General features: G+C 40.0%; 1 protein-coding gene across 1 annotated transcript in view; it reads right to left on the reverse strand.

The window, feature by feature from the left end:
- DNAH10 (dynein axonemal heavy chain 10) overlaps positions 1 to 12,811 on the reverse strand; it is a 192,677-nt gene that overhangs the window by 15,434 nt on the left and 164,432 nt on the right. The window contains exons 68-72 of the mRNA XM_073676172.1: positions 10,776 to 10,930; positions 9,698 to 9,881; positions 9,240 to 9,440; positions 7,124 to 7,333; positions 5,278 to 5,373 (exon numbers count right to left, since the gene is read on the reverse strand). Coding sequence (XP_073532273.1) covers positions 5,278 to 5,373; positions 7,124 to 7,333; positions 9,240 to 9,440; positions 9,698 to 9,881; positions 10,776 to 10,930 — 846 coding nt within the window. The remainder of the gene's footprint in view (positions 1 to 5,277; positions 5,374 to 7,123; positions 7,334 to 9,239; positions 9,441 to 9,697; positions 9,882 to 10,775; positions 10,931 to 12,811) is intronic.

Here is a 12,811-nt window from a genome sequence, read left to right on the forward strand (position 1 = left end):
CAAATAATGGACATGCTGTGGATTTTTCTGCAAGGAAAATCCGATGCGGAAAAATCCGCAGCATGGGCACAGAACATGCAGATTTTTATTGGGGATCATGGGGCATGGATTACCAAGCGTTTTTAAAAGCGTTTCTGCTGCGGAAATTCTGCATCAAAAAACGCATAGTGGGCACACAGCCTAAGAGGCCTCAGTAGCCAAAGAATGAGATATTATTGCTCCCTGTCTAGCTGGAGAACACCAGAGTGACTTGTGCTGGAGCCAAGGAGTTAATATACAGTGCCTTCGGAAGAGTACCCATAACACAGTGCCTTCCTCAGAGCACCTATAAAACAGTGTTTTCTGAAGAGTACCCATAACACAGTGCCTTCCTGAGGAGCATCCTTAACACAGAGCTTTCGGAAGAGTACCTTTCATAGAAGCATTCCCAATGCAAACTTTTACCTTTCAAGAAAAAGTTGTTTGCATCATTAAAAGTTCTGTTATTTTGTTTTTATTTTAAGACAAAAAAAAAATGTTAATGTATGAGTTGTTTTTTTTCTAAACTTAAACCTCAGTATTCAGGTTAAATTGCCATGTTGGCACATTGAGATAAATAAGTGGATTTTGGGTTGCAGTTTGGGCACTCGGTCTCTAAAAGGTTTGCCATCACTGTCCTAGACTATTCGGTTGTGTTACTACACACAGGGCACCAATTAGCTCCAACAATGGAGTAGTAGTATTACAACTTCAAATTAAGTACCTTTAAAGGGAATTTGTCACCAGCTTTTTTCTACCCCATTTGACAGCAGCATAGTGTGGGGGCAGAGACCCTGATTCCAGTGATTTGTCACTTACTGGGCTGTCAATCAGTGGTGGGAGCAGGGTTATACATAGCTAATGAATATGGAGGACTACATGGCAGCGAGTTTAGTAGTCCTCTAGTGATAATCTCATGCTGATAAAACAGTGATGTTATCAAAACTAGAGCACGCAGCCCAGTAAGTGACACATCGCTGGAATCAGAATCTCTGTCTCTACATTATGCTGCTCTCAGATTAGGTGGCAAAAATCTCATGGCAAATTATTTTTAAAGTGACTACTATTAGTGATGAGTGAGCGTGTTCTGTTAACTCTTTCGCCGAGTATTTGCGGCGTGCTCGATATAATACATGTGAAGAATGCCTGTTTGTTAGGCATTCCTCACATGTATTAAAGCTGTCAAACAGTCGCAAATCATGCACACACAGTGACTCAAACATAAAATTCGAGCACGCCGAAGATACTCGGAAAACACCCGAGCATGCTCGTAAATCTCGAGTAACGAGCATGCTCGCTCATCAATAACTACTATGATAAGAGCCACATTTGCACTACCCTCTTAACACCCCATAATGGACACAGTGGATGAAATAAGTATTGAACACATCACCAGGGTCAGATAATTAGTTTGATGAAAACATCTTATAGCCTTCCACTGCTGGCAGTGGCTGTGACGATCTGACATACAGTTGGTCTCTACTGAAATTGTAATGGCTCTCCCTGATACATTTTCAGTAGAGAAAAACAAGTTTAGGGTGTTCAGGGACAACTGTAGGCTATTTTTTACCCTGTGACCTCGGTCTTCAGGGGATGAGTTCCAGCGGGTGGGCATAATCATGTCTCTATTGCAAGGAAGCCCTCAGAGCTGGGCATGTTCTTTGTCCCCACAAGCCCCAGAATGGTCTTCTGCTTTTTGGACGCCTTAGGTTTGATCCATGACGAACTCGACAGGATATTTAGATTTTTTTCGCCTGATTTGGATTCTCACCAGGAACATGTCCATGTAGTATTACAAAGGTTGAGTGAGAACTTTTTGTTTGCTAAAATTGACAAATGTATTTTTACTGTTCAGGAGATTTCATTCCTGGGGTTCATGTTATCAGCTGATGGGTTTAAGATGGATCCTAGAAATGTGCAAGTCATAACAGATTGGGTTCTAGTGACCTGAAAGTGTTGCAAAGTTTTTTAGGATTCACCAACTATCATAGGATATTTATTAGGGATTTTTCTCTGATTGCTAAATTTCTTACTGACCTCACACGTAAGGGGGTGGATCTCAAGGTTTGGCCACCAGATGCCATTAGGACTTTTGAAAAATTGAAAGAATGTTTTATGTCTGCTCCTGTTCTAATCCAACCCAATCTCCAAGAATCATTCATTGTGGAGGTCAAGGTAGGGACCATTTTATCTCAGGGTTCCAAAATATTGACCAAATTGAGGCCATGTATTTTTTTTCTCAAGAAAATTTTTGTCTGCTGAAAGAAATTATGATGTTGGGAATCTTGAGTTACTCGCTGTTAAATTAGCCTTTGAGGAATGGAGACATTTTTTTTGACGGGACAGCTCATCAAGTCACTGTGATCACTGACCATAAGAATTTAGCGTATATTGAATCAGCTAAACTGCTAACTCCTAAACAGGCCAGGTGGTCCTTATTTTTCTCTACATTCAATTTCTCAATTTCTCTATCATGTTCAGGCTGGGGTTCAAGAACATGAAGGTTGACGCATTATCACGCAGTCTTAGTTCACTAGCTCCTCCAGAACCTCCATTCTCCATTCTCCCTAAGGGCATTGTGGTTTCTGTGGTATCTTTGGAGGTGGAAGCTAAAATCCATAAAGTCCAGTCATTGACTCCTTCCGCCATTCCAGGGTCCAAATTATTTGTACTTGTGTACCTAAGATAGCATCTATTGCAGGAGTTTAATGATTCCATATTGAGTGGTCATCCTGCGGTCACAGCTATGAAGAAAGCCATTGCTAGACTCTTTTGGTGGCCGTCTATGAATAATCATATTAAAGATTTTGCATTCGCTTGTGAAGTTTGTGCACGCGCTAAAGTCTGTCATAACCAGCCTACCAGTGAATTGGCTCCAGAAAGACCGTAGACTCATCTGTACATGTATTTCGTCACAGATTTTCCTCTGTCTGGTGGGAAAACTGTTATTTGGGTGTTGGTTGACTGACTCAGTAAATGGGTTCATTTTGTTCCTTTATCAGTATTACCAAATGCTGAGACACTCTCCGGGTTGTATATTTGCCATGTTGTAAGATTGCATGGAATTCCTCTTAACATTGTGTTTGATAGGGGAGTGAACTTTGTCTCCAAATTCTGAAGAGCTTTTTGTAAGAAACTGGGGATTGACATGTCATTTTCCTCTGCCTACCTCCCTGAAACCAACGATCAGACAGAAAGGACAAATTTGGAACAAATGTTAAGGTGTTTTTTTGCGACTCAGCAGGAGGACTGGTCTTCATTCTTACCTCTTGCTGAATTCACCTTTAACAGTCGGGTCAATCAGTCCATTTTTTCCGTTGTTTTTTGTAATTATGGTTTTCATACCTATTTTGGTGAATTTTTTAAGATTTTTTTAAGTTCTCAATATCCTGGTGTGGAGGTTGCCATACGAAAACTTGGGGATGTGTGAAGGGAGGTTCAAAAGTATATGGGGGCCACTCAAATTCACCAAAAAAGAGACACTGATAGAAAACGTTCGGTGGTCGTGTTTAAAATAGGTGATAAGGTTTGGTTGTCATCCAAAAATATTAAACTTCAAGTACCTAGGTGAAAGTTGGGTCTGAAGTACATTGGTCCCTATGAAATTCTGGAAGTGATCAATCCAGTGGCTTTTAGGTTGCAGCTTCCTCCATTCCCTCACATCCCTAATGTCTTCCATAAATCCCTGTTAAAGGAGTTTGTCCCTTTGATTTTGTCTCCCTCAACAAAAAAATTGTGGATTCTCGGAAGGTCCGTAATTCCCTTCAGTACCTCTGTCGGCGCATGTTAAAAGCCGCTGTCAGCGGTATGTAAGAGATTAACAGCCGTGGGTGGAGATCAAATCAGCAGTCATGTGTAGGGAAAGATGCAGGTTTGGCTTGTGAGCCCACATCAAAGGCAGGGACACGACATATGATGTAAGTTTACGTCATATGCCGTGAAGGGGTTAATTATTTAAATGCCGCCGTCAATCTCTGATGGTTACCATGGTGGGCCTTCTTCACTGCCATCTTAGTACTCCTTTGAAACTCAGCCATGGGCTGAGCTTCAAAGGAGAACAAGATTCGTACTATATATTGCAATACGTTTGTACAGCAGGATAAAGTATAAGCAATCAGATGATCACAGGTTCAAGTCCCATCAGGGAGCTAAAAATAAGAGTAAGAAATTGAAAAAAAAAAAAAAAAAATTTTAAAAGATGTAAAAATAATTCATACAAATTAAAATCATTCCCATTTTCCCCCATTAAAAATACAAGAATGTAAAAAATAAAAATCCAAACATATCTGGTATCACTGTGTCTGTAAAAGTCTGGTCTTACAAAGTGTAAAATTAAGTAACCCATGCACAAAACACTGTAAAGAGAAAAAATATCAAAGCACCAGAAATTAGTTTTTTCAGTTACCACACTTCCCTAAAAAAATGCATAAAGAAGCGATCAAAACATTGTATCTACTCCAAAGTAGTATCAATAAAACAATCAACTCACCATCACAAAAAAAACAAAATGAAAAAAATTATACATTTCAGGTCTCGAAAAATGACAATAGAAACCCAATTTTTTTCTTACAAGCTTTTTTTTTCAGTATTTAAATAAAAAAAGAAAACAATTCTATGGAAGCTTGGTATCATTGTAAGCATACTGACCTATAGAATCATGTTTACAGGTCATTTTTTATCCTGTGATTAAAACCCCAAAAACTGGCAGAATTGCATTTTTTTCACCATTTCGTCCGGCTTGAATTTTTTTCCTATTTTTAAGTGCAATGTATGGTAAAATGAACAGTGTGATTCAAAACTGTAAATCGTTCCGCAAAAAACAAGACTTCATATGGCTATATCGACAGAAAAATTATATAGCCAAGCCTCTTGGAGGGAGGGAAGGAAATACATTAAAGCATAAAAATGAAAAATTGCCCTGGCATTAAGGGTTAAGAAACCGTAAAATATATCTGTCACTTAAACTACTAAATTCACAGGTATATAGGTGTATTAAGCTGTATGCATTACCGAGTGGATAATCACTTTTACACTACACTTATCTGATGCTTATTTCAATATGTCTCCAGAATATCTGCCGTTTAAACCTTTTCTATACCAACACAATTATCGATTTGGAGGATGCTGCTGACAACAGAGCGAGGAATACAGCCAGCATGTCTAATTCCAGGGGATTTCCAGGAAGATGTATGAATATGTCTTCAGACAGTGAAGAGATCAATGAGAGTAAGAAAATAGCTGCAGTGCAGACAAACCGACCTCTCCAATAAGATACTTCAGGCTGCTCCAGGGTATCCTGGGATCATGCTGTGTGAACGCTTTAGTCAGGTACGTGTTCAGTATTTCCATGCACACCTGAAAAAAAACAACACAGGGTGCGCTGTTATAATCTACCACTAAGCAAGAAGTCAAAACTTCACATTCACAGAACTACAAGATTTTGAAGACGTACAGGATAACGCTGGCCTCAAAAATGTAGAAGCCAGAAAAATACTTTATGAATTTTTTTTTTTTTCAAATTAGCGCGATCCATTGATGACTGATAAATGTTCATATAAATATTGTGATAGTGGAGTCTACAAACACTCAAGGAATGGGTCACTTTGAGGCTGGGGTCACACGACCATATTTTCTCTCATCCGAGAAATTCAGTCCGTTCATGTTAATCACACTGATCAGAGCGTGATCCAATTTTTTTAGAATGTGGAGAAGTTGGAAAAAACTGTCTCCATTCTGTCAGTCTGTGAAAATCGGACCGCATTCGAATGTCATCCGACTGTGGTCTGATTTTTTTTTACAGACCTATTGACTGGAATGGCCAAGTGCAATCCAAATATCAGATCAAACTCGGATATGCAGCGATTTTTTTTGTCCTCAGACAGACTGAGCCCCATAGAACAATATGGGTCTGAGTGCGATCCGATGTTTTGTCAGATCGCACTTGGACCGAAAATACGGTCGTCGGCGTGAGTCCTCATAGAGTCCGTTGCTAGAAACCATGTCAAGAAGATACACTCCTCAACATTCGAATTGCAAAAAATCATGGAATTATGGAAATCATGGGATTGTAGACATGTGAATGATATAAAAAAGCTGAAAAAAATGGAAAAAGAAAATTCAAAACATCTCAATTTATTCAGCAACGAGTATCAGCATCATGATCAGAAATACCCACACTTACATAAATTGGCTGTCATCAATGAGGTTATTAATGGTTGTATGAGGAATGTTCTGCCACAGTCAATGCACTTCAGCATGCAAATCATCAAGATCCGCTGCTGACAGCTCCTTTTGTGTTATTGGATTTTTATTTATCTAATTGATATCACTGGACACCTGGCAGCATGGCTGCTGGGATAATTAAATGAACAAGTAGTCAGCCAGTCTACAGGGAGACCAAATGCTTTCTGTGTGTTTTCTCCTTTGCAAAGAGTTGATAAATATGCAGGGAAGATAATTGTCACTACGGTAGACTGTACATCTCCAGTCCATACCAGGGACATCACATGGAAATACAATATTTTCATGCCATATCTCTAATAATCTGCTGTTACCACAATTCACAGATATATTTTTGATCAGGGGACATGATCACATCTATGGTTCCAAGCTCCAGGATTTTTGGCCTTGGGAAACCACAGAAATGTAATATCAATCCGAATTATAGATATATCATTGTCATGTTTGGTGTTTCATGTTAAACTTATAACACTCCCATTGAACCATATTGAACAGATTCGGCAAACTGTTACAATAAGAGATGAGTGAAAGGGTCTGTCTAGTTTGCTATACAATGGGCTGATAGATTTTACATTTAATCTTTGTTTCTAGAAACTGAAGAGAATATTTGGAGGATTGATATGTACTCTATAGTTTTTGTGCTGGTAAATTCACTCATCTCTAATCCGATTATCACATCTTCTATAACCATGAGTTACTGGTATTAGCTGTAAAACAGGATGGAATTAGTTAATGAATAAGGTGTAATTGTCATAAAATGCAATTCTGGAAGTCTTAGTTGTTACCAGTCACTTTAAGTTCTTCTCTTACAGCTTCTAAGTGCTGCAAGTTGGACATGACGACTGTAGAATTCGTAAGATCATACCTGGAAATCAGATTCATTGAAGTCATAAGGAACATTCCAGCCAATCTTTCCAAATTTCCTCCTCTCCTGCACCACAGCATGGAAGAACGCCAGCACATAGACCAGGGATTTAAAGGCTGGATGCTGGCAGGCGTCAAGAGCTTCATGAGAGATCTTAAAGTACGTAGCCCTCATATTTAGCTTCAGCCCATTAGGAGGTTCCGTAACAACCTGTAAGGAAATGGACAGAATATTTTAATGTAAGGTCCTTTGTTAAGTTAAAATAATTATAATTAAAGAGCAGTTATTTTTTTTTTATTTTACTCACTTATATAGCACCATTAATTCCACAGCACTTTACAGACATTATGGGCACTGTCCCCATTGAGTCTCACAATCTACATTCCCTATCAGTATGTCTTTGGAGTGTGGGAGGAAACCGGAGAACCAGAGGGAAACCCACACAAACACGGGGAGAACATACAAACTCCTTGCAGATGTTGTCTTTGATCGGATTTGAACCCAGGACCCCAGCGAGGCAAGGCTGCAGTGCTAACCACTGAGCCACCAGTTATTATTTTTGTTTCTTTTAACTGACTAAATGTCACTATTTTATTATATTGGAACTTGTTCTCCCCTTTATTTATTTTTTTTAGTTCTATATTTTATGGTTGATTTTATAAATATTTAGCTGAGTAAAGTAGCTATAGTGCACTTGCTATACTTAGCGAGAAAACTAATAGCACAACATTGGTTGGATACTGAGAGCCAAACAAGGAATATATTAACAAAATAAATATGGAAAAAGTGGTATATGAGAAAAGAGGGGCCATCAATAAATATGAACAAATTTGGGCTCCGTGGATTGACGAGTCGGGGCTAGAGTCTAGGGAATTAATGAGACAAAGACTGGGTTTGATTTAATAAGGAGGATTCCTAGGTATTGCACCTATATATATTCCAGGTATAATAGAAATGCACATATTGGAATGACACCCAAAGAGAGATGCTCCTTCTTTATGCTTTATCAGTAAGTTGACAACTGCTTGCACTGTTCTTTATTGTTTGTTCTTTCTTTCCTTCCCTGTCCTCTTACCTCTTCCCTTTCCGCCCCTCTCCCTCCTATGTAGTGTTTGTTATTCAATACAGTTTTGATTATGTATTACGTTTATTTAAAAAACTCCTTGTTGGAAATTTTCAATAAAAATACTTTATTAAGATTATATACGGTAACTATTTGATGTATTTTAGAAAATAGATTTCTCCTCTGCATAAAACTTAGAGCCCATTTAGAGAGGTTGACAGCGGCAGTTAAACAGTCATCGGCAATAGTGTTTAACTGCCTTTTTAGACTGCACTTCCATGCACACAATATAATATAATCATTTGCGTGCTTAAAACATCATGTAATTGGCAATGCATCACTTGTTCTCATAGAACGATGTGATGCCGAGAACAATGAATTTTAAGGCTGCTTTAAAATCATCTCACCCGACGAATGAGTGTATTGCTTGTTCGTTGAGTAATTGGTGGCCTGTTTAGTCAGGCCAATAATGGGGATACGAGACTGTGTTTAGAAGAGGGGCTGATAATCTGGATATGAGATTGATTTTAGAAGTAGAGGCCGATAAATGGGATGGAAGATCGTGTTTAGATGTGAGTGCATATAATCATGATGTGAGATTGAGATTATTAGTAAGAGTTGATAATCAGAATACGAGATTTCATTTAGAAGTAAGGGCTGATGATTGGGATATAAACATTCTTAGGAACGCTTGTATCCCTTAGTTCTAAACACAATTTAATTGTCTATTATTTATTTATTATGCTTACATATATAGCGCAATCATATTCCACAGCACTTTACAGACATTATCGTCACTCTCCCCATTGGGGCTCACAATGTAAATTCTCTATCAGCATGCTTTGGAGTGTGGGAGGAAACCGGAGAACCCGGAGGAAACCCACACAAACACGGGGAGAGCATACAAACTCCTTGCAGATGTTGTCCTTGGTGGGATTTGAACCCAGAACCCCAGAGCTGCAAAGCAACAGTGCTAACCACTGAGCCACCATGCTGCTGATTTTATTAATCAAATTATTCATTTTTTTTACTTTCTATATCAATAATTCAAACCTTGAGGGATTTCTGAAGTATTCCAATGGGAAAGTCTTTGGTGGGATCTGTGGTGAGCCATAGGCGAAAGTCTGGGTGTGGTTTCCTTATCATCTCCAGTGCTTTCTCCAAATCTTTTAGCCACTTTACCAACAAGTGACAGTTTTGTAACATAAGCCATTGGCCACGAGACACTGCCGTTTCCAAGAGCTGAAGTGCCACCTACCATGACAAAAGCAACACATATAGATAATAACACAAACTAAAATGTATGAACCATCTGCCCCAGTGTCTCATGCAATCAACACTGAAACAAGAATCTCCGCACTTGTATCTGAAGAAACTAAGTACTGTACAACCACTGATGTTCATGTACAAGGTCATCAGAAGTGTACTAAACAGATACAAGACAAAATCTACAGGTCATAGCAAAAATGAACATAGTACAAAGCCATCAGACAGCTAAACAAGAAACTTACCTTTTCCTGCGCCTGACCCATGGCAAGGAACTTAAGGCGATTTCCTCCAAATCCCGACCTCTCTGCCAATTTTGTGAGGTCACTGGCGGGATCAGACCCAGGACTTAGGATAAAAACTATAGGTGATGTAGGAACACTCTGTTCAAATATAGCTTCAAAGCTTATGACTGGAGGCTGCACATATCTAAGGGGTGTAACAGTTTGTATTATTAAATAATAAATATATTTACTTTATTAAGAATAGATGAAAGCAGCATTCTGGAACAGCACATCAGCCGATAGGCGCTAATCTGCTGTACACGGCGGTGAGCACTAAGCAGTGAGATAGTGCTGTGCCGCTCCCCTCATACACGGTTTATTTTGGGCTGCTGGTGAAGCCGGTAACAGCCGATTAGTGGGGCTGCCGGGTATCAGACCCCCATGAATCTGATACTGATTAGCTATCTTTATGATAGGTCATCAGTATCGTAGTAGTGGACAAACCCTTTAATGAGGATCTCTGTTGAGTTCTACAAAGCAGCTCTGACTGCACATTACATAGATGTATCTAAGCACAGAATGTAAGAAATAAACATTTATAATTGTCAAATAATAATTCAAATAATCAAATAACCGATAATAATTGATGTTGATTCCTCGGAGGCTACTGAGAGGACAGGTAATGAAGTAGATGTGATGCCGAGATGCTCTCCGGCAGCGACATAGTTATAACAGGCAATCTATAACCGGTAATCTGTCTGTACCGCGGCTGCTCCCAGTGGTGCTTTATCCTGGCCGTCTGGTCAGACTGGCTCCAGGTCTCTGTTCCTGCAAATATGCTATAACACAGGCAGCACAATTTCAGGATTTCATATCAAAAACACATAATTATTATAGTATTATTATTATTAATATTACAACCGCATGACAGCCTGGGCATGCTGGGAGTTGTTGTTTCATGACAGCTGAAAAGTTACAAATAGGAGATCTTTGAATCATGAATATAGTAAATGAGTAAAGGGAATACCTAACAAAAAAATATTTAATGTATTCTAACTTATTTTGGGGAAAATCGCTTTTAGCCAGTTAATGTACTTACTTCTCTCCCATGGTCACAGTCACATACTCAGTCACAGCTCTATAGACACGGTCTACTCGGAAGCATCGAAGAAGAAGCAGTTTTTGAAAGGTGGATAGTTTGTCTTTGTAGCTTAAAGGGTAGGGGTATTGTTCCGGAGTATCCAGGTCATACCACTGAATAAGAAAAAGTGATCACTGAGTAACACTGAGCATGATGACATTGTATTTGGATATCTAAATAAATATCTTAAATGATTATATTGATCGTCTTGTTCAAGCTTATTAGAGCTCTGATTGCTTTCAGTGAATAGACATGGATACTTTCAAAACTGAAAATAATCCCTCGCCACGTCCTGTGCACACAATTCCTGTATCTGTTATGATGTATAGGAGCTCTCAGATATGTACAGAGGCATTTGTGCTGCTCTATTTAGGCCTGCAGAGGCCATAAACTATAAATGGGAAGAAGCCCAGAACTGTAATAGTCACTATATAGAAAGATCTTCTATAACCGTGGACCCTCCTTAATAAGAAGCATAGAGACTATCACACAGTTCTGTACTTCCTTTATACAATGTAGGCTATATAACCTTTTTAAAGGGATTTTCTCAAAATAATGGCATGTCACTAGGATATAGCAATCATGCCCAATGATAGGTGTGAAGCAATGTTAGAGAAGCCCTGCTGATCATTGGTAGCATATCCCATTAATGTTTACCCTAAGACAACCCCTTGAAAAAATTGTTATTGCTTGGTCTTAGGCTATGTGCACACGAAATGTTTTTACTGCGCTTCTGCGGCAGTTTTTCCGCCGAGGAAACGCTGCGAAAACGCTTGTTAATAGGTCTGCCAGCTATAGCAATGGTAATCCTTATGTGCTATGCACATGATGCGGAAATTTCCGCTCAGGATTACCATTGCGGTAAAAACGCAGCATGACCATTGTGCGGGTGTTTCCTCCGCAAATTTGCACCCATTGACTTGAATTGAACCGCAGCAAATCTGCAGGTATAATATTTATACCTGCGGATTTGCTGCGTTTCAATTAAAGCCAATAGCCGCGAATTCGTGGCGGAAACGCGGTGCGGGTGGTACCCAGGTCGGGAGAGGAGGACTACTACTCCTCTCATCTGACCGCCGCTCCCGCTGATAACAGCGAGAGTGGCGCGCCTGGTGGTAGCAGTAGTCTGCTCTGCCAAGCTGGCGTGCCTGCGGTAAAAAAAAGAAAAAAAAAGTAAAAATTAAAGAAAAAAACACTATACTCACTTGTCCTGCGCCCCCCGGTGTCCTCCTGGTCCTCGGTCCCCGGGGATGCTCTCAGCCCGGCGGTACACTGCGGGGAGCGCGCTCACTCCCAGCAGTGTACTGCACTACAGGGAACTGCGGTCACTTGAGCGATCAGCTGATCGCTCACGTGACCTCACCGTTCTGAAGAATGTTCCCATGGTGGTGAGCTCACTGGGGCTGATCAGCTGATCTTCAGCTGATGAACCCCAGTGACCTCCTGCAGCAGGATGTATGCTGACAGGAGTGATTTTACACCCTTGTCAGTGTACATTGTTGTCTTCTACAGCAGTGACATCAGTGATGGCTGATGTCACAGCTGTAGAAGTGACCTGGATTGCCAAGGGACAATCGTGACGGAATCGTGGACTGCGTTGTTGACGATGGACAGGTGACGGATATGGTTGTTTGTTTTTTTACTTTATTTTCAGAAGATCAAAGGCTTCGGGGACTGACAGTGCAATAAAAAAAAAATTTAAACCGTGTGTTTTCTATTTCATTAAAATACTTTATTCTGCCCATGTCTTTTATCGAAAAGGCGGCGATAACATTACTACACAGTTAGTAATGGGGGCGTCTTATAGACGCCCTCAATTACTAACCTGGGCTTCACATCAGCCGCCAATACAATGCTGACGTGAACCACAACCTCATTACCCCACTCGCCACCACTACAGGGCAGTGGGAACAGCGGAGGCTAAGCGTCAGATTTGGGTCATCTTATGGATGCGCCATTTCTGGGACTGCTGAGGGGTGATATTAATAGCCGCG

Source organism: Phyllobates terribilis, unplaced genomic scaffold, assembly GCF_046119375.1.
Source record: "Phyllobates terribilis strain yellow unplaced genomic scaffold, ASM4611937v1 Scaffold_1__5_contigs__length_1240528914, whole genome shotgun sequence".
Classification (NCBI taxonomy): domain Eukaryota; kingdom Metazoa; phylum Chordata; class Amphibia; order Anura; family Dendrobatidae; genus Phyllobates; species Phyllobates terribilis.